The 24,786-nt window shown below is 47.4% G+C and overlaps 9 protein-coding genes and 1 non-coding gene across 12 annotated transcripts, besides 2 other annotated features; 3 read left to right on the top strand and 7 right to left on the bottom strand.

Annotated features, from left to right (window-relative positions):
• Positions 1-291: 291 nt before the first annotated feature.
• Positions 292-1,823, top strand: TSTA_054860 (uncharacterized protein; the record flags this gene model as incomplete). The annotated part of the gene is made up of 2 exons (XM_002487044.1): positions 292-429; positions 556-1,823. The coding sequence occupies 2 exons, from the start codon at positions 292-294 to the stop codon at positions 1,717-1,719; spliced, it is 1,302 nt and encodes a 433-aa protein (XP_002487089.1). The 3' UTR covers positions 1,720-1,823.
• Positions 1,824-3,048: 1,225 nt separating this feature from the next.
• Positions 3,049-3,131: a sequence feature (GA-rich).
• A 157-nt stretch (positions 3,132-3,288) lies between these two features.
• Positions 3,289-4,547, bottom strand: TSTA_054870 (uncharacterized protein; the record flags this gene model as incomplete). The annotated part of the gene is made up of 2 exons (XM_002487045.1): positions 3,289-3,477; positions 3,900-4,547. The coding sequence occupies 2 exons, from the start codon at positions 4,545-4,547 to the stop codon at positions 3,289-3,291; spliced, it is 837 nt and encodes a 278-aa protein (XP_002487090.1).
• A 1,482-nt stretch (positions 4,548-6,029) lies between these two features.
• On the bottom strand, positions 6,030-6,143 carry TSTA_054880. Its single transcript has one exon. It is a non-coding gene; the product is annotated as a tRNA-Arg (tRNA).
• Positions 6,144-6,253: 110 nt separating this feature from the next.
• Positions 6,254-6,314: a microsatellite.
• Positions 6,315-7,018: 704 nt separating this feature from the next.
• TSTA_054890 (THO complex component (Rlr1), putative) lies at positions 7,019-14,225 on the bottom strand (the record flags this gene model as incomplete). The annotated part of the gene is made up of 3 exons (XM_002487046.1): positions 7,019-9,358; positions 9,416-9,519; positions 9,582-14,225. The coding sequence occupies 3 exons, from the start codon at positions 14,223-14,225 to the stop codon at positions 7,048-7,050; spliced, it is 7,059 nt and encodes a 2,352-aa protein (XP_002487091.1). The 3' UTR covers positions 7,019-7,047.
• A 604-nt stretch (positions 14,226-14,829) lies between these two features.
• Positions 14,830-16,785, bottom strand: TSTA_054900 (homoserine O-acetyltransferase, putative; the record flags this gene model as incomplete). The annotated part of the gene is made up of 3 exons (XM_002487047.1): positions 14,830-16,229; positions 16,291-16,681; positions 16,740-16,785. The coding sequence occupies 3 exons, from the start codon at positions 16,783-16,785 to the stop codon at positions 15,188-15,190; spliced, it is 1,479 nt and encodes a 492-aa protein (XP_002487092.1). The 3' UTR covers positions 14,830-15,187.
• Positions 16,786-17,130: 345 nt separating this feature from the next.
• Positions 17,131-18,192, top strand: TSTA_054910 (uncharacterized protein). Of its 2 annotated transcripts, XM_002487049.1 has the most exons (3): positions 17,131-17,647; positions 17,717-17,990; positions 18,058-18,192. In XM_002487049.1, exons 1-3 carry the CDS (start codon positions 17,229-17,231, stop codon positions 18,091-18,093), a joined length of 729 nt encoding a protein of 242 aa, XP_002487094.1. In that variant the 5' UTR covers positions 17,131-17,228; the 3' UTR covers positions 18,094-18,192. The 2 variants fall into 2 exon arrangements, with proteins under 2 accessions (XP_002487094.1, XP_002487093.1); XM_002487048.1 differs by having other exon boundaries at positions 17,717-18,162.
• Positions 18,193-18,530: 338 nt separating this feature from the next.
• TSTA_054920 (alcohol dehydrogenase, putative) lies at positions 18,531-20,677 on the bottom strand. 2 transcript variants are annotated; one of them, XM_002487052.1, is made up of 4 exons: positions 20,652-20,677; positions 20,460-20,589; positions 19,814-20,404; positions 18,531-19,755 (listed from the first exon to the last, which is right to left on the bottom strand). In XM_002487052.1, exons 3-4 carry the CDS (start codon positions 20,377-20,379, stop codon positions 19,230-19,232), a joined length of 1,092 nt encoding a protein of 363 aa, XP_002487097.1. In that variant the 5' UTR covers positions 20,380-20,404; positions 20,460-20,589; positions 20,652-20,677; the 3' UTR covers positions 18,531-19,229. The 2 variants fall into 2 exon arrangements, with proteins under 2 accessions (XP_002487097.1, XP_002487096.1); XM_002487051.1 differs by having other exon boundaries at positions 19,814-20,409.
• Positions 18,568-19,125, top strand: TSTA_054930 (uncharacterized protein; the record flags this gene model as incomplete). The annotated part of the gene is made up of 2 exons (XM_002487050.1): positions 18,568-18,571; positions 18,611-19,125. The coding sequence occupies 2 exons, from the start codon at positions 18,568-18,570 to the stop codon at positions 19,123-19,125; spliced, it is 519 nt and encodes a 172-aa protein (XP_002487095.1).
• A 283-nt stretch (positions 20,678-20,960) lies between the features above and the next one.
• On the bottom strand, positions 20,961-22,875 carry TSTA_054940 (SAP domain protein; the record flags this gene model as incomplete). Its single annotated transcript, XM_002487053.1, has 2 exons — positions 21,115-22,875; positions 20,961-21,082 (listed from the first exon to the last, which is right to left on the bottom strand). Exons 1-2 carry the CDS (start codon positions 22,766-22,768, stop codon positions 20,961-20,963), a joined length of 1,776 nt encoding a protein of 591 aa, XP_002487098.1. The 5' UTR covers positions 22,769-22,875.
• Positions 22,876-23,197: 322 nt separating this feature from the next.
• On the bottom strand, positions 23,198-24,668 carry TSTA_054950 (C6 finger domain protein, putative; the record flags this gene model as incomplete). Its single annotated transcript, XM_002487054.1, has 3 exons — positions 24,486-24,668; positions 24,412-24,430; positions 23,198-24,346 (listed from the first exon to the last, which is right to left on the bottom strand). Exons 1-3 carry the CDS (start codon positions 24,530-24,532, stop codon positions 23,198-23,200), a joined length of 1,215 nt encoding a protein of 404 aa, XP_002487099.1. The 5' UTR covers positions 24,533-24,668.
• Positions 24,669-24,786: the final 118 nt, after the last annotated feature.

Genomic DNA, 24,786 nt, shown 5'->3' on the forward strand with positions numbered 1-24,786 from the left:
AGAAGAGGGAGTCTATCATTCTACCTTGGAGAAAAGGCATAATCTGATCCCAAGCGATGGTAACCAGATATTAAAGTAGTATGAACAACAATTAGATATACAACATCAACAGGAAGACTCAACATAGAACAGGAACAGGAACCAAGTCAGTCACAGTAAAGCTAGCACTAACTAACTATTCCCACCCTTATATATGATAGACACCGCTGCAGCTGCTGAGGATAGGACGCTGCACACTTAAAGAAGACAGCCTTTAGGCCGGTCTATCAACTCCTTTTTTTAATACACAAGATGTTGGGAACCATAGGTCAAGGAGGCCTTAACTTCAGATACCAAGATAAATACGTCGATACAGGAAAAGCAGGGGCTTGTAGGAGGACAGGTCGGAAACACACAAATTATATATATCTAGCGCTAGTGCCCTATAGGGTTAGTCCCTCCGGGCGTAATAAATCATCATCACCTAGTAGCCTAAACACGCTTAATCTTAACCCAGGAAAACTTCCCTAAAGTTCGTCAGCGTCAACAATTCGCTTTTCTCTCCGTCTTCGTAAGGCAGTTCTGCCTCTTGTGCTGCACATGGCGCGACTGTTGGACCTTCCGGATGAGCTCATTCTTCTCGTCGTCGACTACGTGCAAGCGGATACAACACAGACAGCATTGCCATTCTATAAATTGGGAGATGCGTATAGACGCTCGGTTGAACAGAATCCACCGCAACGAATCAAAGACCTGCGCTCTCTTCGCCTTGTATCCGCTCGCTTGAGCAATCTGTTAAAACCGATATTTTATCGTAATATTTGCATTCGCGAAAACAGGTTCCGCAATTATCCGCAAAACCAGCTGAATTGGAGTCTAGAGAACGATTCAAAGCTCAAAGAGCATATTATCTCTGCAATTGTTCCCTGCAACCACTCGATTCATGACGTTTATCAATATTTTTGGTTCCCCAACATCCAGGCACTTAGCATTCTCCGGTTCAATGACTGGGAGCCTATGGAATTTGAAGACGATTCGCATATTGGCACGTCGCCGGTCACAGCACTGAATTTGATAGGCTGCGGGGCGCATGAGGATGCATTAGCCGCTGTACTAAGCTGGCCAAACGCGTTGGAAGTGCTCCATTACGACGCCGAACAAGTAGAGTGGGATGGCTACTATGGCGATGAGCCTGCCAAAACCTGGACATGCGCGGCGTTTGTACGAACCCTTCAGCCGCAAAAGGCCACTCTACGGGAATTGACCCTCACTCGGCCATGGCTCGTACATGAAGGATTGGGCAACGGACCACGTATAGATCTGAGCGATTTCACGGCTCTGACCACGCTCCGCATCTATCAAGTCTTTCTATGCGGGGAGGAGGACCCTCTTGAGGCCTGGAGAAGCCTTCCCCGCAATATTGAGGGATTAGAGGTCTTTTACGATGACTGGGAGCTCACTCGTTTTGATGAAGATGACTTTCTGCGAGGTCTGCTGGCGCATAAAAAAGAGTATCTACCCCATTTACGTACGGTGTCCATTAACTCGCCCGAGCAGACCTGGGACAGCGACATAGAGGAGTTCAAGCCCGCCGGTCAATGGACGCCGCCGTCTCCCCTGGCGCGAGCATTCAAAACTGTAGGTGTGAATATACACATATGGCTGGGGCCTGTGGAACCCCCAAAGTTTGAGGAACTAGACATTCCTCAGCTTCTTGAGCCACCGAGAAAAAGGCGTTGATATTGATTAGACCTAACGATGATGATGATTTATTACGCCCGGAGGGACTAGCCCTATAGGGTACTAAGATAGTGTGCTAGATATATACAATTTGTGTGTTTCCGACCTGTCCTCCTATAAGCCCCTGCTTTTCCTGCTTCGATATACTTATCTTGGTACCTGAAGTTAAGACCTCCTTAACTTATGGTTCCCAACATCTTGTGTATTAAAAAGAGTTACGGGCTTAAAGGCTATTTTTTTTTAAGTATATAGCGTCCCATCCTCAGCGGCTACAGTGGTATCTATCATATATGAGGGTAGGGATAGTTAGTTAGTGCTAGCTTTGCTATGCCTAACTTAGTTCCTGTTCCTATTCTATGTTGAATCTTCCTATTGACATTGCATATCTAATTGTTATTTATACCACTTTAATATCTGGTTGCTATTGCTTAGGATCAGATTATACCTTCCCTCTAAGGTAGAATAACAGACTCCCTTGTTACGGGCTAGTCCCGCCTAATTCTCACTTATAAGGGCATGCTTGAATAGCATGATGAAAGGAAGAGGAAAGGACAACAAGATTTCGCCGTACATGCAAGTTTATATACTACGTTAGAAAAGTGGAACGCTCACACTGTGCTGGGTTCGGCGCCGAATATCCGTATAGCCATAGACACCACGCGAGTGCCAAGGCATGAAGTCCTGTATTGTGCATTCTGATTGGGTAATAGATTCACTCTCCCGTTAGAAGGCAAATCAGCCAATCAGAATGAACCTTCAGCGTCTGGGAATAACTTCGAACTGCTAGGCTGCGCTCCAGCGTCCTGAGTGCAGGAGCGAATGAAAACGATACAGATTCTCTGGTGAGGGCTTCGCCCAAACCACATCAATATGAGGTCAGCTCATAACAATTAATAGAGATTAGAGAGTATTGGCCATTCAAAATTTGGCCAATTTTCCTTAGCATATTTGTAACTCGGTACGAGACCCAGTAGGAGCTGCGTTCTATCTGGTAATTGATAAAGAAGGCGGAGACAATTTCTTTTGAGCCTCCAGGGCCGGGAGGGCTTCTAGAGATGAGGGGCAGAGTGCAAAACCAGTCTTTGTGTCTTGAACTTCTTTTAGCGCAGTATAGCTTGAGTTCAGATGTGACCGTGGCTAGAGTAGATGGTATAGTCTTCCATTTTTCTAGCTGCATGGTTGGCTGGGGAGCGTATAAAGAGCCGGTTGTTAGGAAAGGATTGTTTCACTAGAGGCATAGGCTTTTTTACACTTTTAGAATGAGTAGTAGGAGTTGATTTGGCTGGAGCATATTGGGTGACAGTCGCATAGGTTGACTGTTCAAGACCAGAAGGGGGATGAGAGGGAGGGGGCGAGGGGGTAAGGGATTGGAGGTGGGGAGGGGGAAGGAGAAAGGGAAGGGGGAACGGAGGTCATCGAGATGCCACTGATATAGGCGTTGAAGTGTAGTTGGGCTACCGAGGCAAGGTTGTCACTCAGAGCAGTGAGGGCTCTCAGTAGGTGAGGAGCGAGGCCGGTGGTTTGACTGCGGTGTTTATCAAGGAATGCAGCTGTATGGCTGAAGATCCTTTAGCCGTCAGCAGCTCTTATAGTGGCTGCAGACGTAGATTCCATTAGGGCTGTCTGAAGAGGGCCATCTGGACCAGAGCCTTTCCGCGCCATGGTGTTGCCGGACGCATGGAGACGTCGAAGGCCGCACTCCTGCAAGCTGGGAAGTGGAGGAGGATGAGGATATTGAACTTCTATTGAACCTCTTGACTATTTTTGATATAGATAATTGTAGAGAAGTCTCCTGAAGAACGGAAGAATATGTTTATCGTGGTGCGAGGGACGGGTGAATTAATGATTGGTATTTGTAGTGTAGCTACAAAGTAGGGCACGGACGACACGTGATACTATCTGGGGTAGAAAGCATACTGTATATCATGGTAAATCTCAAAACTTAAAACAATTACAAAGGAAGAGTAAAATCAGTGGTCAAGTCATTGGTTATTTGGTGGAAAGAGAGGTATATAGCAGAAAAAGAAATTCGGAACAGTACAGTGAACTCCATACTACCAAACGAAGGCAATATGGACAGAAGAATATGGTATAGAAGATAGGTATGTGTCGAAGGACTGTACAGCTCTTTAGACTCTGATAGTGCTATTGTTGACATGGTGTACATCGGAATTTCTCACCATTGTATCAATCTTCCGCCTACCAAACAAGGATAATGACCACCGTCGAATGATGTTGCGTTTCTTTTCTGGTGTGGGGGTTTCAGACGGTTCTGGGGTGTTTCCCTGAGGAATGAACGCTTGAATAATCTCTGTGGTGTTATCATTGTTGTTGTCATGGGTATTAGCGTTGAGGTTGGTGTGAGAGTCCCTATGGACAGTAGCACCAATGGCAATCGAATCTGCGAGAATGTCATCCACCACAATGCCACCTCGACGATTGTCTTGATAGCGAGATCTTCTCTGGGGTGTCGTCCTTTGAGTCCGGGAAGAAGAACTGGGTGCAGGAGCCGCAGCAGTAACTTCATTCATGTTCGACTCGTCATGCTCCAAAATAGCAATCAAATCATCTTGAGATTCCGCATCTTGATTCCGATGTGCAAGATCAAATCCACCCCATGAATATCGAGACTTTTTAGCCCTCGCTGCCGGGTTTCGAGGCCTATATCGACTATACGAATTTGCTTCATCGGACGAACCAGCCTCGAAAATGCGAGAGTTTCGACTGATGGGCGAACCAAACTCAAAATTGTACAGTAAACCATTGAATTGTAGGAAAGGGTCATCCTGTCTCGATGCAAAGTCACTGTCAGGTCTACCGTTTTCCATTGGCTCGACTACAACGGATAGTTGGCGTGACAGGATTGAGAATGTGTCAACGGCAATGCTTCTCCTTTTCCTAGACTTTGACCTTTTCACCTCTGGTGGCGGGGCGGTGTCTGGGTTGATTGAAGGTTTAGTCTGATTTGTTCGTGTATCTCCGTTTCGATCAACTTGTTCATATAAACTTGTGACTGCCTGGCGGAGCTGGACTTCATCTTTGGTACGGAGTTGTGGTCTTGAGAGTGATTCATTTTGGAACTCAGGCTTTTGATCGTCTTCAGATAAAGGTTTCTATACAGTCATTAACGAATGTCAACCTTGGAAGTCAAAAAGTTCCACGTTCCTCATAATGTAGCCCTACATTTGAATATGTCGGGAGCGAAAACCTCTTTCGCATTTTGGAAGAAACAGAAGATACGGAGTCACTTCGAAAAAGTGAAGAGACCATTGTGAATGGTCTGATATTGGTGAAGTTTGATAGTAGTTGGTGATTGATAGAGTAATTGGAAAAAAAGGATTTGAAGCAAAAGACAAGGCAGAGAGACACAAATCGCAACGAGAAAAGACCTTCTCATATCCTACTTGTAGGAGGCAAAATTTCTAGATTCTTCTCATTCTAGATTTTCTGTTGTCTATATAAGCAGCTGAGCTGAACCGATCTCATAGAAAACTACTCCACTCTAATCTCCACAGAAATTAGTTAGGTAGAAGTAGTAAAATTAGGGCTGACTCCGGCAAACTTCAATTAGACAGAGTTCGTTTCGTTTCAAGATCCGTAGTACGACTAAACCAACCGGTCTGATTAGCTAGATCGTTGAGAGGGTCATGCAGTGCGTTATCTGACCTAATTATCTTCTGAAACGTCTTCTACGGACTTTCCATGGTCGGTTACACGATGGGGCCAAATGAAGATGACGCGATGATATGCAGAATCCGGCCGTATTTTTTGCCTGTTGCTTTTTTCCGGCTCAAGAATAGTCATGTCATAGCACTCTGGTTTCAGAATGGAAAAATATATCAAATTTATACTGCAGTTACTTTACTGTCTAGTCTTGCAGCCTGTGACTCTGTGTCTGGCATGTTGCCAGCCTGAATCTAGACTGGAAGTAGTAACTCGTACAGCGGCTGAGATTTAGCCCTAACTGGGGCTGTTATCTGGCATTGATCCTACCGTCGATCCTTCCACCATACTACGTACCGTGACTAGGCATAGACTAAAAAAGCAGGGTTTAAAAGTAGATCATAGCTAGGCAACGAAATGACACCTCAAAACCGACCCCAAAACTGAGGAAGGGCTTGTGGCTGACGACCCTAAATTCCGGGATGAAGTTAATCCTGTGGATTCTCGGTAGGAGATCGCATGATCTTCTTGATAATATCTTATGAAAATCACCAAGTTAGTTGAAATGAATGGTCGTCCCAAAAAAAAAAACAAGAAGTCGCGGTGAATGATGGAAGAGCAAAAAAGTGAGAAACAAAAACACAACACGAACGAGGTGGGACTCGAATCCACAACCTTTGGTGAGCCAGCCATCCGATAAGTCTGTGGAGTATTTATCAGAGACGCCGAAAACCAACGCGCTACCATTGCGCCACCCGTCCAGTGTTAGCGTAATAAACTAAAATTTCTTCACATCCGCTACATAGGGGCAATTTGATGGCATTAGGTGAATGTAGAGCTATGGACGTTGCCTTAGTTTCCCGATTGAGGAGTTGTTGTTGTTGTTGTTGTTGTTGTTGTTGTTGTTGTTGTTGTTGTTGTTGTTATTATTGGCTATCTAAGCTAACTATAGCTGCGCTGACCCCTTTACGGAGGTCACATGGCTCTCGGAGCATAGTTGATACACGCCGGAGGGAGATCCACGGGTGTAGCACGCTGATATGTTGATATTGAACGAGCGCGTGGTTTCCTCCTCATGCTTGATATTCTCGTACATAGAGACCAATACTATTCGTGTTGCTTGCTCATCGTCACAGGCAAAGCAACGACCATCTAAAATTGTTTATATATCGTCATGTCGTCTGAAGTTTATTTTATGTTTTATCCATAATGACAGCATACGATTTATAACGGTCTGATAATAACGCAGCCTGCATGCTTCGCTCCAATCTTGGAAGATAATGTCAAATGATACCCAGCGTGCTATCAAGAATGCCCTAAAAAGGAGGTATCAGGATGCAATAACGAAAAATGTAAATGTCGTTTTACTATATAAGCAGAGTCAAATATGAGAGGAGTATATTGCAGTTGCCAATATTTGATTTCCCTCCGAAAGTAATATCAACCAAATTGTAGCCCAAAAAGACTATACACACATGCGCCGTGGAATGCGAAATTGTATACATGCCTTTAAAATGAACTTCGTGCAATTTACTCGCAGGACATTTGAATATAAACGATAAAACAAGGATAGGAATAGGTCTCAAAAGATAGCCATTGGAAGGATACATAATGAATGAAAATGGAAAATAAGAGGCTGTGAGACGTCACCGAGTGGGACGACTTTTATGTACCTCGACGTGCCCGTTTGCTTTCGCTTCCCACGCGCATTCCTCGTGAACTGCCATCTCCATGTCCATGAGTATCGTCGCCTGGTCGGCCACGTTTGCGTGGGAGAGATTGATTGCCATTTCCAGGAGCATTGTCGCGGTTAAAGTCTCGATCACGATCTCTTCCGCCACGGTCCCGATTGCGGTCTCGATCACGGTTCTCGCCACGGCCACTGCCACCACCCCATCGGCGGTCTTCACTTGGTGGTCCTGGAGGTGCAGGTGGAGGATTTGGCAGTGCGTTGTTGTTACTGCTATGCGAGGAGGAAGGACGATGGCGGCCATGATGTTCACTACCGCTAGGTCCTGGAAGTTCACTTGGCGCATCTTCTCTGTCTCGGCGGTCTCTCTTTCGATGGTCGTCGCGACTGCCAGTGACACGACGATTTGTAGAATCTCTCCCACCGTGGTGTGACTCGTCTTCAGCGTTCTCATTTCGTCGGTTGCGCTCACGATCACGGTCACGGTCTCGGCCTCGATCACGACGCTCATCCCTACGGCCACTCTTTGTAGCCTCTTCTTCGTCCCGACGGTCACGATCTGGTGCACTGCTATGGCTATCATGTTTGCCAGATCGCCTGGAGTCCCGACTGGCTTCTTGTGACGCTTCTCCTCGTCGGCCACGACCCGGGGGTCGGGTATCTGCCTCCGGAGCACCGGGGAAAAGCTCAGTTCTTTCTTGCCCAGTGGGTATGTCAGGTTTTCCCACTTGAGGACTGGCTGGCGCACTTTCTTGGGCTTGTCTCCCTCTGCCACGAATCATCGTTCCTTGTCCACCACGCTCTTGAGCACTGCTTGATTGCTGGAGCATATTGTTAATTCCTGAAAACCGTTTGTCTCCACGATTCCTGTCATTTCCTGGCCCTGATGGTGGAGTACGTGTGGCAGGCGAACTGGCATGGTGTCCAAGGGAACTGCGGGGCCCACTAGGTGGTAGTGAAGCTTGAGACCGAGTGTTGGCAGGACCGGATTCGGATGATACTTGAAGATTCTTGAGACGATCAGGGTGGACACCACCTGTATCCGCTTTATCGGTAGTCGGTGGCGGTGCAGCAGGAGTATCAGGTGCGCGACCACTAGATCGACCAGAAGGACCAGTCGGCGGTAGACGCTCAGAGGGTCTACTGGGTGTTCCAGGCGGAGGTGGTTGTGTTATTGATGCATTTCGACCACGGGACTGTGTAACTCTACCTCGAGGACCAAGTGGGATTTCATTAGTCGGCTCAGGTTGTCGTGCAGTTCTAGAATCCTGGGGTCCTCTCCCATGAGGCGCGTCACCACCAGATCGTAACTCCCTTCCTTCTGGCATATCAGCTCGTCCTACTCTGTCGCTACGTGGTCCAGCTGGATATTCATCGCGGCGAGGGGCTCGGCGGTCGTCACCTCTCGTCGGTGAAGACGGTCGATGTCTCCGATCGTCTCGATCGAGCCTTGACGGGTCGCGACGCTGGTTATCGCCCTCTATCAAGGCAAGCCGATCAGGATGTCCTTGGATCAGATTGGCCCTTTCTGGATGTGGTTGTGCACGTGAAGAACCCGAACGGTCAGCTTCTGGCTCCCGATGATGACGAGCGTCACGGGAAGAACGGAATTGGTCATCATTCGGGGGACCAAGTCGCTGAGGATCTGCACGATCGCGTTCTAAACGGCCTGGGCCACGGGGTTCTTGGCCATCCAAACGGTCCCGGTCAGAGTCAGGAGGGTAGCGGCTAGAGCGAGACGAATCTGAAGGTCGGACATCCCCTGTCTCCCTGCGATCATCTTTCATGTCAGCCTGTCTACCTGAGCGGCTGTCGTGCCTGTAAATTCGAGGCGCCTCAGGCTTGTTGGGTAGATTGGGCGGTAATGGTAATCGAGGAGGCTGTGACGTAACCCTATCAATATCTGGCCGTTTCGGTATATTCGCAGCGTGACTTCCATCCGGCGGTCTTGATCCCTGTCGTGATTGAGCTGGCGATTCTGTTCTAGGTCGAGCGCTGTCGGTATCCCTGAACGAGGCAGTTGCCGATCGGTCTGCAGCAGGCAATGGCTTCTTCTCTTCCTGTCCGGTAGTTCCTGCGCGCTGATCTTTGGTTGCAGAATCCGCTGCCGGTGCCTCCACAACGGGCGGCTCTTGTCTCGATTTCTCACTTGCTGCTAGTTCAACTATCTCGGCTTGTGCGCCCGTTTTTCCGCCAGCAAGCGAAGCATCGGCCATCTTTGCATCCTCAATCTCACCATCCTCAACCTCCATTTTCCCTGTGGTTTCACTCGGCGTGCCATTTGCTCTGATAAAGAGAGAAAATCAATCAGCTATTCATTTAGAAGATAAGAGTCGTACTCACCCTGGAGGCTTGAATTCGGCGGCTTGTGCATTTAGCTGCTTCGGAGTAGCAGAGCCTGCTCTCGGTGTATGAGCTTTTCCTTTCTCGTTGGCCAATTTCTCGTTCTGTTCGTGGAAATTCGGTCAGGTTCATTTCCAGATAATCCAGCAGTGTAGAAAATACTTACAAACATAAACTCTTGCGGAAGAAGCCATTGTTTCTCCCTTCGGCTAAGTTCTCCTTTTAGGGACGCCGCAGGAATCTTCACGTCCTCCCTTTCATCGTTACTTAACTCGTTTACAAGCATCAGTATGTCACGGCCCATCCAGTTAACAGCTGGATAGTGTTGAGAAACGGCTTTCAAGACACTAATAGCGTTTCGGATATGCATGTATTCGCCATTGTTGAAGCAGTGTTTTATTGCCTGTAAAAGCAACCGATGCCACTTGTAGAGCAATCGACGGAAATTCTCATACTCCAGGAACGAAGTCACTTTGCCCTCAGAATCCACGTTCGTAGCAAAACCAGGCAGTGTCCTATTCGAGCCAAACGCTTCTTTTTCGTACACCGACTTGTCCGCATGCCAGCGTCCCATGTCACGTAAAATCTCATTGATGAACTTGCCAAAGTTATCGGCCTCTTTTGAGGTGCATTGGAAGATGATCGCGGTCAGCCTGTGTTCTCGGAGCAGCTGGTCAATTAAGCCGGCGGTGCGGAAGTTCGGTGTGCCTGAAGCATGTAGGAACTTCAAAATCTTGAAGCAATAAAAGCCATCAATAGGCGATAGCAGAATACGAGGCAAGAAGCATTGTTCTAGAAGGGCTATGTTCAGAACATCATATTTGCCTCGCATACCGGGGAACCAATGATCTTTTTCTTTTTGAAGCCTGTTTCGCGTTGTCTCATATGAAACAAGGTGGGTTTTGTTCTCTTCGAGGAGTCGGTCTTGAAGCTCTTGAATCTGCTTCTTCTCTTTCTCTTTTCTCTGAGTGCCGGCTAAACTGACATCGGTTCTGTCGTTCGAAATTGCCTGGACTTTGCGTTTTTGCCGTTCGATTTCATCTTCGTACGCCTTTCCAGGGATGTGAATGTCGTATAGAGAAAGCTGCCAGAAGGTCACATAAAAAGGTAGACCCACTGTCTGCCAGGAGCCTTCGGGAAGTACTGGCTGGATACAATCCATGAGGCCTTGCAGAACAGGATGCCAAGGGGCAGTAGTAGTATTAGGTGTTGGGTCACTGAGATCGGGTGTCCGAGTTTCGGTCACATCAGTGGACTCTAGACCCAATGATGGTTTATCCACATCCATCACTCCATCGGTATTTTGGTTGTTGTTCTTTTCGGTGTTCTCGCCCTCGGTCATTTCTACATCGGCATCGGCCGCTTTAGGTTCAGAGACACTTGCCTCGGTGCTCTGTGTTGCCTGCACTTGCCAAAGGTTGCGATCTGCTTCGGCAATTTGTTTGCATATGCTGGGTCTCATTATCCAAAAAGCGATCTCGGGTTGCAAACCAAAGTCTCCAAGCAACTCTGGAAGACTAGGAACAAAGGAGTCAAACTCTTCAACCGCAAGATTGCTCCGGAGTAAATCCAAGTACTGCGTTAGGATCCGGTGGATTTCATCAAAAATATTGCCGAGCAATTTGAGTTCCGGCACCATTTCAGACTCTCTATAAATACAGAGTAACCGCTCCTGAGCAATAGCGATGAGTAGTTGACCGGCCATCTTGGAATCGGTTAAAGCTTTCATGAGTCTTTTGGATGTCGTTCTTGACTCGTGTCGCTTATCCAAGAGCTGCAGCATAGTTTGCGATTGTAGAAGGTTGCCTCCAGCCATACCTTGGATTTGAGCTTCGTTAAAATTTGTGTCAGTCACTATTCCAGCCATAGCGCTGATCACCCTTTCCAAAACGATAAGATCGGTCGAATTTTGCTGCCGTAACTGCTCGAGGACGTATTGAAGAATTGGGGTAGGGTTGAGAACTGAATAGCGCTTGAAAGCCTTTCCCGTGAAAGTTGAAAGAGCATTCAACCATCTGCTTGTCAACAATCCACCTTGTTGTACGCGGCTCCTTCCTTTTTGACCCAGAGCATTAATAAGGGCCCAAGCTAGGATATCATATCCTAGGTCTGTAAAGTATCGTGCACATTCCACCACGACATCAATGAGATTATCATAAGACTCGATTTGCGTGATTTCAACATTGATGACAATTCCAGGATTGGCATAAGCAATTTCAGCTAATGCACGAGCCATAGCTTTGATGTTGGTCTTGCTTAATCTCTTGAGAGTATCCCTTGTCTGAGCAGTGGCCAGATCGAAGGCAGTTTTGATTTCGGGTAGCCTAGAGGTTTGCCCAAAATGCCATTCAGCATACATATTGTAACGGACTGCTCTGGGGAAGTGGCGAATGACAGCGAAAACTTCGTTCGCAACACCAGGGTTCTTTTTAGAGAGACTCAATGCTGGGAGCAAGAGGCGCTTGCAAAAGTCTCTCCACCGATTCTTATTGGACTCCGAGTCATCTTTATTCAGGGAATCCTGAGCGATCCGTGCGATTTTGCTCATCAGTAACGGGTCCTGGCCGATCCTGAAACCCGATACGTTCAATAAAGATGAAGCCAAAGCGAAGAAATCGTCAACGTTCTGGCAGATGGGTATCGTATCTGCCCAATGGTCCCAATAGAAGCGATAGTTGATTCCATCCTCTCTATCTTCTTTATCCGGATGGGCCCATCGAAGCATTCTGCGAGGCTGACTGTCGGCGAGACGAACATGACCCTTTGCGACGCCAGATTGATCGGCGCTAGGAATGGGTCGGGGAGCTCGAATCTGATCTGAGCCTTGCATAGGTCGAAGAGGCGCATATATATTACTAAGACAATGGTGAATGATACGATGGATGTAGTCGGGAAGCTCTGGTATATCCATAAGCCAAGGAAATCGGCTGAGCATATAAAGAGCCTCGGGAATAGCACCAATTGTCAGAAGACTCTTCAGCAGATCAATCTTTTGTTCGCGTATGTCGGGTAAAGGCTCCTTTTCTTCGTCATCCTTTGTCACAGCAGCTTCATTGTCCTTCGCGGGAGTTCCTGACCGGGCCTCAGCGTCACGAGAGCGAGAGACAGGGGGCGGTACAGTGTCGTCTGGCAATGCACCTGCAAGCATCAAGGCGTTGACACCTCCTCCAGGTTTGGCTTTCATTTCCCGTTCCAGTTTCTCCTTTTTGATCTTCTCTTCAAGCTCTGGCATTGATTCATCTTCTCGCCAAAGATGAGGATAGAGATCACGCAGAGAGATAAAGCCAATCTTGATCAGTAGCGCAGCTACCCAGATCAGATTTTCCGGAAGATGGCCTGCTTCACGCGCAGCTGTTGAATAGAATCGGAGCTTGAATCCAAGAAGCTGAGCAGCCACACGGTTACCCTTCGGTGGTAGTGTACCTGTTTCTTCAATCCATCTTCTTGTCTCGGCATCAGACCCTGAATTGCTGGCCTCCGCAAGGGCAATCTGCTTCTCCTCATCTGACAAGGAGCGTCGGCCGATTTCGAAGAAGGCTTTGATTCCAGCCTCTCGCACACGACCCCAAAAGGCTTGGTCCCGTTCATCACGTATCCTTGCAAGGTCTTCCTTTTTCTCGTCATCGCGGCCTGTCCATCCTGGAAGAGCCCAGCTAGGTAGACCTGTGTAGACGTCGGTTTCCTCCTCCCAGCGCAAACGATCCCCTTTAGGCCACCATGAGCTAGCCCGTAAGAACCTCACAAAGAAATGGTACTTTTTCACAAGGACAGCCGCAAATACGTCCAATGTCACATCAAGAACACGTCCGACATCCAAATCGAAAGCTCCAATCATGGCCTTGACTCGTTCAAATGTTTCTTCCACAATTTCACTAGAAGGAGACTCGGTATTACTTGTCGTAAAAAGCTCAGTAACCAATTTTGAGTAGCCCTCGGATTCTTCGCGGAGGAGGTTGTAGTTGGATTGCCGATACAGAATGTTTGTCTGTTTGCGAATTCCTATACGCGTGAACGTATCTCGTACAAGTCCCAGGCTTTGAATTAGATTGGTGTCTAGCTCGAGGCGCAATAATGCCGGCGAAATCTCTGTTGCGAATACGAACGGTTTCAATATTTCATTCGAACCATCCTTCTCTTCGGCGAGAATGGATAACGTGTTCAGGAAGAACGAAGATGCGCGTTCATTCTGGCCCATCTCACCCTGTCCATTCTCTGTAAGTATCTGCTTGACAACCTCTCCTGCCTCTGATGGATCCAGGTTCCTGGACAACACTGCCCGGATGATCTCTTGGAAAACACATCCTAATGTAACCAAGTCACCATTCTTGCGTGCAGTGACGCCCTGCTTCATAATAATTTGTTTTCCATCCTTCACCCATCCCGCTACAACCTGCTGTGTGACGTAATCGAAAGCATAGCTGGCATTTTCCTGAACGTTCAGGGGTCCTTCTTTAGACAGTGCAATCCTTGTAGCACTAGCCCCGTTGGGCTGGCGAGACTCAGTAACCGCATTCGGTTGCGGTGTCGATGGCGGAGCCATCGAGGAATCCGTAGAGGGCTTCGATTGATCTTGTGATAGTGTCTGTACACGGCCTGACGGCGTTCGGCCTCCTCTGCTCGGTCTTCGGCCCCTTCCACCAGTATTATTATCTCCAGAGCCCGAACGTGAACTTGGCGACTGAGTTTGGTTATGTTGCGCGAGGTTCAGATTGCCTGGTCGATGGGGAGAAGGTCGCTGTCCGTCGTGTCCTGAATCGCTGGACCATGATCTGTCTCCTCTCTTTCTTTTACCACCAGCACCAGAGGCCATTGTGGCCACAGGCCACTATTTAAAGAATGTGTGCCCGAGGAAACACGTTTGTAAGTAATGTGCAGCAGGTTACGCGACTCAGAAGGCGATCTTTAAGCATGGGCATATTAGTCTCGATTTGAAGACTTGCGGTATTGTAGTCGCGACGGGATATGAAGAAGTAAAGGAGCGTACCAAATGACTCAAGTCTCATAACATGAAGCAAAATAAAAGCTTTAGAGGTAAAGAAAAAGAAATGCACAGGTGTGAAACCTGCTAGTGGTGCTTGACCGGCCACAACTTGATTTTGTACCGGACTTTACCTCCTTCCATGTTGGATGCGCCAAGCCTTCGACAAACTCGCGGCTGGCACCTGCGGTGGTGCCTGAGGCCCGCAAATCCTATATCGTGCTCCTATTGGCTGGCTACCATCTATTGTTCAGCGGTCTTGAATTAGATGAATCTACTTATCGATTGACACCTAGCTATTCAAAGATACTTGTTCGATTATTCCATAGTCTATAGATATGTGTTATTGCTGCTCTATGATATGGTTCCTTGAAATCTTTGTAGTCAAACACCATGCATAGGTAGGTCTATACACATCTATCAACTTTTTCAGTATGGGTGCAAGTCATATCTTTATTCAAGATAAATTCAAGATAGACCTGTATATAAAAATAATAAGCCATCAAATAGAAGGCAGTTGGATGCTTCTTTCGCGATAGGTGCCCGCAATTTGGAGCAAGAGATGCAGTTGGATGCTCGTCTGTCGTCCTCATGAGTTGAGGGAGAACCACCTATCTTCAATTCAATTTCTTGAGAAATGCAATAATAATGTTGTATAAGTATTTTCCTTCCTCAGAGAAAGATCTCTGTCTGTTACTGAAGTTGTTGAAGCTTCCGTCCGCATGTTGGTGCGGTGGTTAGTTGGTAGAGATGCCCCTTATAGACCCGTCTAATAATTTAAGATTGCCGAGAATTCACCAAGCTGTAATGTCGTCGACTTCGGCTTCACCAAAAGTGCTGCTTTTTGTCAACTCCCCTACACTGTCTGCGCTAGCATCGCCAGATTCACCGGGTTTCGACATGATATCCGGCAATACCTCTCTGAAAAATTCCAAAATGTATGTATTAACCTGTTGGAACTGGAGAAGGAACGCGTCATGACCTTCAGGGCTATCAATTTTCTTCAATCGAGAATCCGGAATACCTGCAGCAATTTCCTGTTGTTCCTCGAATGTGAATAAACCGTCGCTTTCAATTCCCATGACCAGGGCAGGCTGCTCAATTTGGGACAAAGCATCTTTTACTGGGGAAGGTGAATCGGGGCTTGCGCGATGGCGAGAGACGTCATGTGTATCAAGCTTTCGGGTTATTGCAATATAGCAATTACTATCGAATCGTTTGACAAATTTCTCTCCCTGGTATCTAAGGTAAGACTGGGCGGAGAAGTAGGTTGACGGACGAGAATGTTTAGGTGTTGGCAGTTGTGCGGTAAATGTAGTAGTGCCGTTGAACTGAGGGTCAGTAAACTCAATCTCCGTTGGTCTTTTCGGCGAGCCAGTCTGACTAGACGGACGGGAAGCGCGGGAGCTTTTATGGCCGTCGTTATGAATAGCCCAGTGCTCACTTGGGGGCGATGGAGGTCCGGTTGTACAATTGATGTTCTGTCGCTTTGATGGGTCTGGTACATTTCTACCGAACCTTGACTCAAATGAATTGCGACTGCGGTAGGTCAAAAGTGCCGACATGCGAGCAGCCCCTAAACCTGTGGCTGGTGGGTCGTCAAATGAATAGTAACCGTCTTCGTATTTAGGGTCGCTATAGATAGATTGGCGCTGGGCTTCACTCCAGCTGATGCACCATGCAGAGTGGCGGGCAGATGTGGCAATGGGAACGATGGCTCGAACGTAGTCTTTTCCAAAGTAAGCGTATTCGAGGGTGAGCATTCCTCCCATGGATCCGCCGACAACGGCCGCAATTTGTTTGACGCCCAAGTCATCCAGAACTAACTTATGAATTCTGTAAAGAACATTAGACAGGTTTTTTTTTAAATCAATACACACAAAGATGTCCCACTAACCTCACATCATCCCGGATAGTGGTCAGGGGAAATTCGGGTCCATATCGGCCTTTTGTAGAGTCACCATCTCTATACGTGACGGCACTGGCACTCCCATAAGGGCTACCCAAGCTGTTCAAGCAAACCACGTAGAAGCGAGTAATATCGAATGCCTGACCCTGTTTTCCAAGAAGCGGGCCCCACCAGTCCGCAACGTCAGCACTTCCGCTCAGTGCATGACAGATAACTAGAGCATTATCGCCGTTTGGAGAGAGCTGCCCTCGGACAGTATATGCAACCGGGGCATTATATAGGGTGTCGCCCGATTCAAGGGTGAATGAAGGGATGATAGCGATTTCTTGTTTCGAGATAAGCTGTGAAAATGGATTTTCAGGTTGCGATGCGACTCTCTCTACGGGATTTAGTAGCTGTTCACATGAGGGTAGGTATTAGGTGGGGGGAGCACTGACGATATTTCATGGGTGCAGAAGCACTTGCTTCTTTTGTATCAGACATTTTGAATACGAGTGTAGATGGAAATATGAAAAGGATATCAATTGCTCATGTCAAGGAGAGGAGAACGTTAAACGATATAAGTAGGATGAGTCATGTTCTTCTTTCTGCATGAAGTTTTTTGGTGGGGGAATATTTTTGAGGGTTCCTCGGAGACCGGACGCAGCATCGCACGCCATTGCGGGCGGCTAATCTATAAATAGATTAGTGTCAACACGTGAGGGACAGATGAGTCAGCCAGGTAGCCACCAATCAGCGTGGAGCTCTAATTGCATCTGGATTTTGAGCCTCATTTCAGCCTCAAATTCTCAACTTCCAATAGTGGAAAACTCTTCTCTTATTCCATCTAGCAGGTCACTTCGCTCTTTTTGTCACTCGTTTGGTTATGCTTTGTATTTAACTTGTTTATATGTCGCTCGCTATCAATCCCAACTATCTTCACCAAAATGGTCTCTATATTCAACGTCTTAATCTTGTTATGCGCCGTACGCCAAGCGACAGCTACTTTCAGTCTGAACACCGGCGGCCCTAACTGGGACTACACAAGCAAAGATTTGGCAGACACCACCTCCCAGGCCTGCAAAGATGCATACAGTGCAAGCATCGACTGTGACGATGTCCTTGTCGGCATGGTCGCTTCTCTGAACCCAAACTTTGACCCACAAGCTTCGGACTTGGAGAGGTTGTGTACCACGACATGCAGCGATTCATTGAATCAGTATGTCAAGAACGTCAAGGCGGCATGCGACAATCCCGGCGATCTTGCCGGAGTGTGCGATGGCAATAAGAACCTCTTCCTAGCCGAGGTGGAGACAGTCGGCGAGGTCCTTCAGTACCAATATAGCCAGGCATGCGCCAAAAATGGGTAAGTCAAGCCGCCACCTATCTGCATTCCAGATCAATTTGTCAGTTGCGTATACTGACAATCGTATAGGTCAGACTATTGCTACTTGACCTTTTCCACTAGTAGCGATTGGGCTCGAGAAGACTTCCCATGCAACGATACCTGCGCCATACAATTCTATCAAAACGCGCATAACCAGCCCGGCTCTGGATACTTCTTCTCGTACATGGATATGTGCAACCGGACCACGTATTGGGAGCAAACTTTTGCCGGAGGCTGGGAAACGGTGGTTCAGTGCGGCGATGGCGGGAATCAGACCACCAGCTCGACGAGTGTAGGCGGAAGCGCGAGTGCAATGACTTCAGTAAGTTCAGCAAGTACTTCAGTATCGGTATCAACTACTTCTACTAAGACAGCTACGGCTCGGTCAGTCTCGACGACAGGCACCTCCGCTACTACAGGTGTAGTTGCGAGTAGTCGACCAACGAGCGGTGCTGGGAAGATCAGACCACCGTTCATCTGCTTTTGATTGTATATATATGAAGTGTGCACATAGCCATTATCCATGAATGTATATTTAATATGTGCCCAAGGATCCATCCTAATAATTTTCTTGAATCCCCCGAGCACGTCATTTTGCCCGAGCAATACCTGGTACAACTGATAACGAATCTATAATTGCGGCTTGTATCTTGAAATCACCATCCTGGGAAGTCAAATTATTCTCTGCGAAAGTGGAAGACGCTATATTTCTTGTGGACAGCAACAGACATAACAACAGATCTGACCAATAAGTGACAAGTCTCGAGTCCACTTCAAGCAACGCTAGTCTGTTCGCTTCAGGCTGTGAGTCAATATGAATTCTTCCTTTCCTCACGACCCATCCAATCCATAGATCCATTTACTGTCTAGCCAGCTCACATATCCAAACAAAACCAATCATGGGTTACACTCTTTACGATAGCACCATCACAGTCCTACAAGGTATCCTCAACACCCTGACCCACGTCCTCCACACAGCCGAACAACAGCCCAATGCCGACTACTTACTCACCAACGCCCGTCTATACCCAGATATGTACCCGGTATCTGACCAAGTGCGTCTCGCAACCCAATTCTCGGAGAATATAGTCGCAAGACTCACGAACCGGGAACCAGTGAACTTTGATCACGACCTCGGCAGCTACTCCAAATGCTATGAGCGCATTGAGACTGTTCTGAAATCAGTCAAGGAGGCGGATAAGAAAACTGTTAATGCACTTGGGGATTCAGTTTCGCCTACGCCGATGGGGCCGGGGAAACCGGTAGATATGAGCGAGGCAACGTATGCACATATCATTGCGCTGCCGAATATTTATTTTCATCTTACCACTGCGTATGGGATCTTGAGGAAGGAAGGTGTGCCGTTGGGAAAGATGGATTATTATGCTGGGTTTGCTCCTATTGCTATCCATGAGTCTGAGGTCCTGGGAAAGACAAAGTCAGCAGAGTCTTCGTAACCGTGGTGTTATGATATAGGAGTTTGCAGCCCTCCAGGCCTTGATAGGCTGTATATAGACATGTGAATATTCTCCATTCTATCTCTAGACCACTAAAACAAAATCTAAGGAGTCTCTGAAACTCTATACACTAACTTCTCAGCACTATACTCCCCCTTCTTCATTGTTTCCATCCCTTCAATCGCCCCCACAAGGCCCTTGGGCCTCACACTAACCGGATGAGGCCGAAGTCTGCCAGCCGCAAGAAAAGTCCTCGCAATCTCAAACCACATTGACTGAAATTCACCATGTTTCTCATTATTCAGAAACTTCCGTCCACGTTTCTCAAAATCCTCGCCCAGTCCCGTGTACGCTAGCGTATCTGTATGCTTGACATCTTCACGCGGGAATTTCACGCCTATAATTCCGCCGTAACGAGCACCTGGTTCAGTGGTCAGAGCGTCGGCACATATCTGAGCTGCTGATGCAGTGGCTATGCAATCCCAGGCGTAGCGGAGTTTGTTTCTGGTGTATTCGTTTATCTTTTTGCCGCATTCGGGATCCTTGTAGTCGAAGACTTCTTCGGCGCCGAGGCTTTTGAGTAGGTTGGAGTTCTTTGGGGATGATGTGCTGATGACTTTGTATCCGGCGCTGTACATTCATTTTCGATGTCAAAGACCATCTCAAAGGGGTATTGAAGTAGACTCACAGCTTTGCAAACTGGATCCCCAGCGTCCCTGACGCCGTGCTCCCGCCGTAGATAAGCACATACTCAGTCTCCTTGGTAGGTTCACTCGGCAAAGCCAACTCCAACCCATAATCCTTTTCAAACAGTCCCTGTCCAACAGTTGCGAATCCACATCCCAGGGTAGCAGCTTCTTCAAAGCTGACCGTATCCGGAATCTTGAATAACGTAAATTCTTTCGCAAGCACATATTCCGCAAATGCACCGGTATCTTTGTTATATGAATTACCACCGTTGACGAAGCCGGCTACTCGGTCACCTTTCTGGAATGGTTTGGTCACGCTGGGACCGACTTCTTCAACTATGCCGGCAAAGTCGACGCCGAGGATGCAGTCATCCTTTGGAATGGCGTCTCTGATATGTTTCCAGTCGGTAGGGTTGAGGGCGAGTGTCTCTGTTTTGACGAGGATGTTGTGATCGCCTAGTTTGGGCAATGATCGGTCTGATACCACCACCACTTGGTTGGGGTCTTTATATACGATGGCTTTCATGGTGTTCAGGTATTGGAGAGAGGTGGAAGTTAATTCCATGGGTTAGTGAATCGCTTATTGAGTTCTGAACTACGACAATTGTGAGTATCATGAACTAATCTTTGACGGTAACAACATACCTTGCTCTATGATTCTAAGAGAGCGCACGATATATACCTAGGTATATCTTTGAGTCGTTTCTTAAAAATCGAGTAGTGGAAATGGTATGCAATGCCAGATTTAAATAGACGAAGCGATCTAGATATCTATCTAATCGAATATCAGCTCAAAACATCGACTTGGTTGCTCGTATAGATCAGAGTAATACCTACCTTGAAACATATATAATCATGCCCAGGAATAAAGCTCTGACTATTTATTCTCGTAGAGATTATAAATCACAGAATCATTGTCCAGTCAAAGATGGTGGGGCATTTCATGCAAGGCTGACTTAGCAGACAGACCATCTGTAAGAGCGGACACCGCAAGACCCGAATCACCTACATTTAACACGAAGCATCGTATAGCCAGATATCAAGAGACAAGGCTGACTTCTCATAAGGCTCTCTCATTAAGAAGCATTAACCAATTGGACAATTATATGGTACACAAGAACCCGGCACTTTGGAACCCAGGGAATTTTACCCACCCCTCCACGATATGTCAAAAGGGAAACCGAGCTCCGTCCATGATATGAGAACATTCCTGATAACATAACCGAAGCAAACACCTTTCCCATGAGGATAGTAAAACTTTTGTAGAGCTTCGCCATAAACAGTATTCATTAACCCTAACGCCGTCCACGCCAGGGTCCTCGACCACCACGTCGACCACCACCCCGATTTCGGCCACCTCGATACTCCGGTCCACCATCGACAAATAAATCTGTATCCTCAAATGTGATGCGACGCATGTCATCATCTCCATGACCATAACGTCCGGAGTCTTTCCGCATCAACGTGCCAAATCGCGCTAGACGTTTGTCGGCAATGTCGCGCGATACAGGAAGATAGTATAGCTTCGGCTTCGTTATTGTAGACCGAAACCGATCATCGAGTGCCTTGAACCCTTTACCACCGCTTTGCTGTTGTTGAAGCGGGGTTCCTGAAGGTTGGCTTTGTCGTCGCGATTCGGCATCCGGACTGTAACGGTGCGCAGGCGCTGTCGGTGTGTGGCCTGGTCTAGCGCCATTACGGACCTCTTGAAGACTAACCTGCACACCATTCTCCGTGTAGACGTAGATAACCTCCCAGCGCTGACTCCCCCGACCAGTTGACGCATCCTGTTCTGTTTTTATCCACTCGTCAAACTTTTCATCGGGGACAAAGTCAACCCAGAGTGGTTTACGGTCGCGTTCATTAGGCCAGACGGCACCATGTAGCTTAGACCTCACCCTTGATGCTGTGGAGACACTATCGAAGAGCGCAAAGCAATGAGTTTTGATAGAGTCTAAAAAGAAATCGACTAGCGACTCCCCGTCAGGCTCTTTACCGGTTGGAGTAGCGAGTAACTGGAGATGACTCTTTAGGCTTGATGGTTGTAAAGGTCTCATGAGATTTCGAATGTAGATAGTAGATGTAGCGGGATGAAGTGCTGGTTCAACTTGGCGATCATCATCTTGTAGGTCCTGTTCTGGTTGTACAGGTTGTGACGGTTTCGTGATGGGTAAGAGATCTCTAAATCGGGGATCTTGCCGAGCACCTCCGGGCGCGACTTCTTGAGGTGGCACATCTTCTTTAAGAATAACTCGCGGATTCTCGTTATCAATCTTGGACTTCTTCACGACTTCGACGTTGGGAGGAGGGCTCTGACTCCGTCGTTTGCGTTTGCGGAGGTATTCGATGCCAGAGTCCACGCCTTCATTTTTTGTAGATATTTCTGCAGGAGTTGACTGTTCCGTTACAGAGTTTTCTTCAGTAGGTGGTTCTTCGGGCAGTGCTGGAGCAACTGGTTCGCTAGTATCTATTTTATGAATTTCTGCGACTGTCTCGGTTTGTTCTGCTCCTTTCGCTTCCTCGGATGGTTGGTCAAGAGTGAGTTGTTGGATCGTTTCATCTTGCGCAGTTTCTTTTTCGGTATCTTTCGACTCATCGGTCGTCGGCTGAGGGGTTTCAGCGATGGTCCCATCTTTTTCCGCGTTTACTTTCTGCGATTTCGGTGCGCCTTCTGTCGAAAGCGACCCGTTGCCCAATTGTTGCTGGGGCGGCACTGGCTCTGCTATTTTCAGTTCCTCTTGTTCTTCCTCTTTACTCTCCTCTTGATTATCCTCTTCCCCAGCGGAGGTGAGTTTTGACGCATCTTGAGCGGGAGGTTGTTCACAAGATTGTGAATCTAATTCAGTTATCTTGTCAATGAAGTCCTGCTTAAGCCGTAGCCCAGTCTGCGGGACACCGCGATTCTTGAGCTCCGCTTTTAGCTCTGTGACCTTCCATTTGCTGTAGTCGGACATGGTAACGGTCGTTATTGATGGGAACTATTTTGCCTTAATCGCGGAACTAATCATTGGTTCGACGACCAGGGCTTGTTCTTTGATGACACGTTGAAGGGTTGTAGGTTGCGAGTTGTAAGTTAAGACGGACTCTTTTGAAATGTATCGCAATGCGCGACCATTGGAATGATGACCATCCGAAAATGGCTAGCTGAATTTCTTAGTCATCATATCGAATTGTACTGCTGATTGGTCAAATGTATTCTGCTCTGGTGGCTGATATGTGGGTCCTCACACTATGCAGATCATTAGGTCTAGGCCAATCGGCTGCGGCTCCGAGATTTTTTTACCATTCATCCTCCATGGCTATTTCGAGGAATAAGGATATAGGTATGTTGGCTTAAATAGAAGTTATAGTATTCCTAGATAAGGTAAAAGATTACTAGGCAATCATACAAGCAGAGTTTTGTTTACTTCTTCTCGTAGGTATTTGAGCCAATGAGCCCATTCCGTACCAAGATAATCTTCAACAATACACAAGATGAATAGCCCAGCATCACCAATCTGCCACAAGTATCTTCCATGATGTAACAGCAATGCATAATATGCTAGCAGAACCAATGCTTCCCGTCGTTTAGCTACAAACAGCCCTCTGAGTGCGGGCGGGACCAGCAATATCCACGAAGGTATCATGTGAAAGCGATTGCCGTATTCTTCCTCCTTTTCCGCATGAACTGCATCGAACCCGACTTGCAAATATCTTATGGCTTCATGACAAGCCTCATTTTCTTCTTCTGTGAGCCCCTCCGCCTTGTTTATCAATTCTTTGACTTGCTGGCAGTGGTTCCCTATTGGAATTCGACTAGTGTACTGTGAACTCCACGACAGGATATTTTCAAGCTCTGACTCCATCAGCAGTGGCCACGCCGTGCGAGCAATCGTATGTACCCCTTTTTGGATATCAAGACAGTGAACAAAGTGGATCATGAATGCATCCAAGCCTCCTGCATCCCGCTTAGCTAGCGTGTCAGCGAGGATGTGATGGCCAAGAATTGACGAGAAAAGAAGCATAGCCACGCAATTTGACTCGTCAATGCCGTTCCAAGAAGCATTGAATAGTGAGACTGCGCGAGTTTGAAGCGAGACAGCCTGATAAAGGTAGATGTCGGCACGCTCAGGATGAAGGAATGCTAGGTGTCGAGCGGAAAACGCGAGTACTTGGTGCAGAAGGTACGATGACTCCAGACTTATCCTAAGGCCGTTGGTGACATTGGTGAGGTAATTAGTGTCGTGAGAGCCGAGACTAAACACATCTTTATCGAGTGTTGTGTGTATCAGAAGCTCCATATGATTCATATTAAGTGGTTCATCCAGGGCTGGACTTGACTGCTGGGTCTCTGCATTCGGGAATGTTGCCCAACTGGGATTTGACACTGAAGCGATAGCCAGAGGTGAAATACTAGGAACAGAGCTGGTCGAATTTGGGCCTGACTTGGGAGTATTCGGCGTCGATGGGTTGTCCTGGGGACTTTCACATGCGTAGCGGCAAGTCCGACCTGACATGGTGCATAGAACGCATACTGGTCTCCCCTCATCGCACTAGAAACGCTGAAATTAGGAACTGCAGACTCGGACATTACTACCCAAGTAGCATGGTATAATACCTTGACGTGGCGCCGCTTGCTAATTGGTTGCAGTTAGTCCAAATTCAATGTGGGTAGCGATCTCAAAGACTCACCATTCCAAACAGCCCCTCCTGGATTTTTTGTGGCTTCGACGGAGCATGGCGCAGATTCGTGATATATATCAGAACATAGGCTGCTTTGGACTCCTTCAACATGCCTATAACTCGAGTCCAATTGAGTGACTGCCGGATGTAGCACAGAATATATTAGTATATTCGGAAACAAATCGAGAGTGGCTGATTATGTGCCACGAATCAGCTCCAAGCCCCCAATCCTAGTAATTATATGATGGGCCAACATGAATAAAAAGATGAAGCCATCTTTCTGCCTAGATGCATCGCGGTATCTTAGTCA

This window comes from Talaromyces stipitatus, genomic scaffold (assembly GCF_000003125.1).
Source record: "Talaromyces stipitatus ATCC 10500 scf_1105507295487 genomic scaffold, whole genome shotgun sequence".
Lineage (NCBI taxonomy): Eukaryota > Fungi > Ascomycota > Eurotiomycetes > Eurotiales > Trichocomaceae > Talaromyces > Talaromyces stipitatus.

Coding starts and splice junctions, on each gene's coding strand:
- TSTA_054910 (XM_002487048.1), top strand. CDS start 17,229: ATGGTCTCTATATTCAACGTCTTAATCTTGTTATGCGCCGTACGCCAA. Junction 17,648..17,716: donor CAGGCATGCGCCAAAAATGG/GTAAGTCAAGCC, acceptor ACAATCGTATAG/GTCAGACTATTGCTACTTGA.
- TSTA_054920 (XM_002487052.1), bottom strand. CDS start 20,379: ATGGAATTAACTTCCACCTCTCTCCAATACCTGAACACCATGAAAGCC. Junction 19,756..19,813: donor GGGATCCAGTTTGCAAAGCT/GTGAGTCTACTT, acceptor ATGAATGTACAG/CGCCGGATACAAAGTCATCA.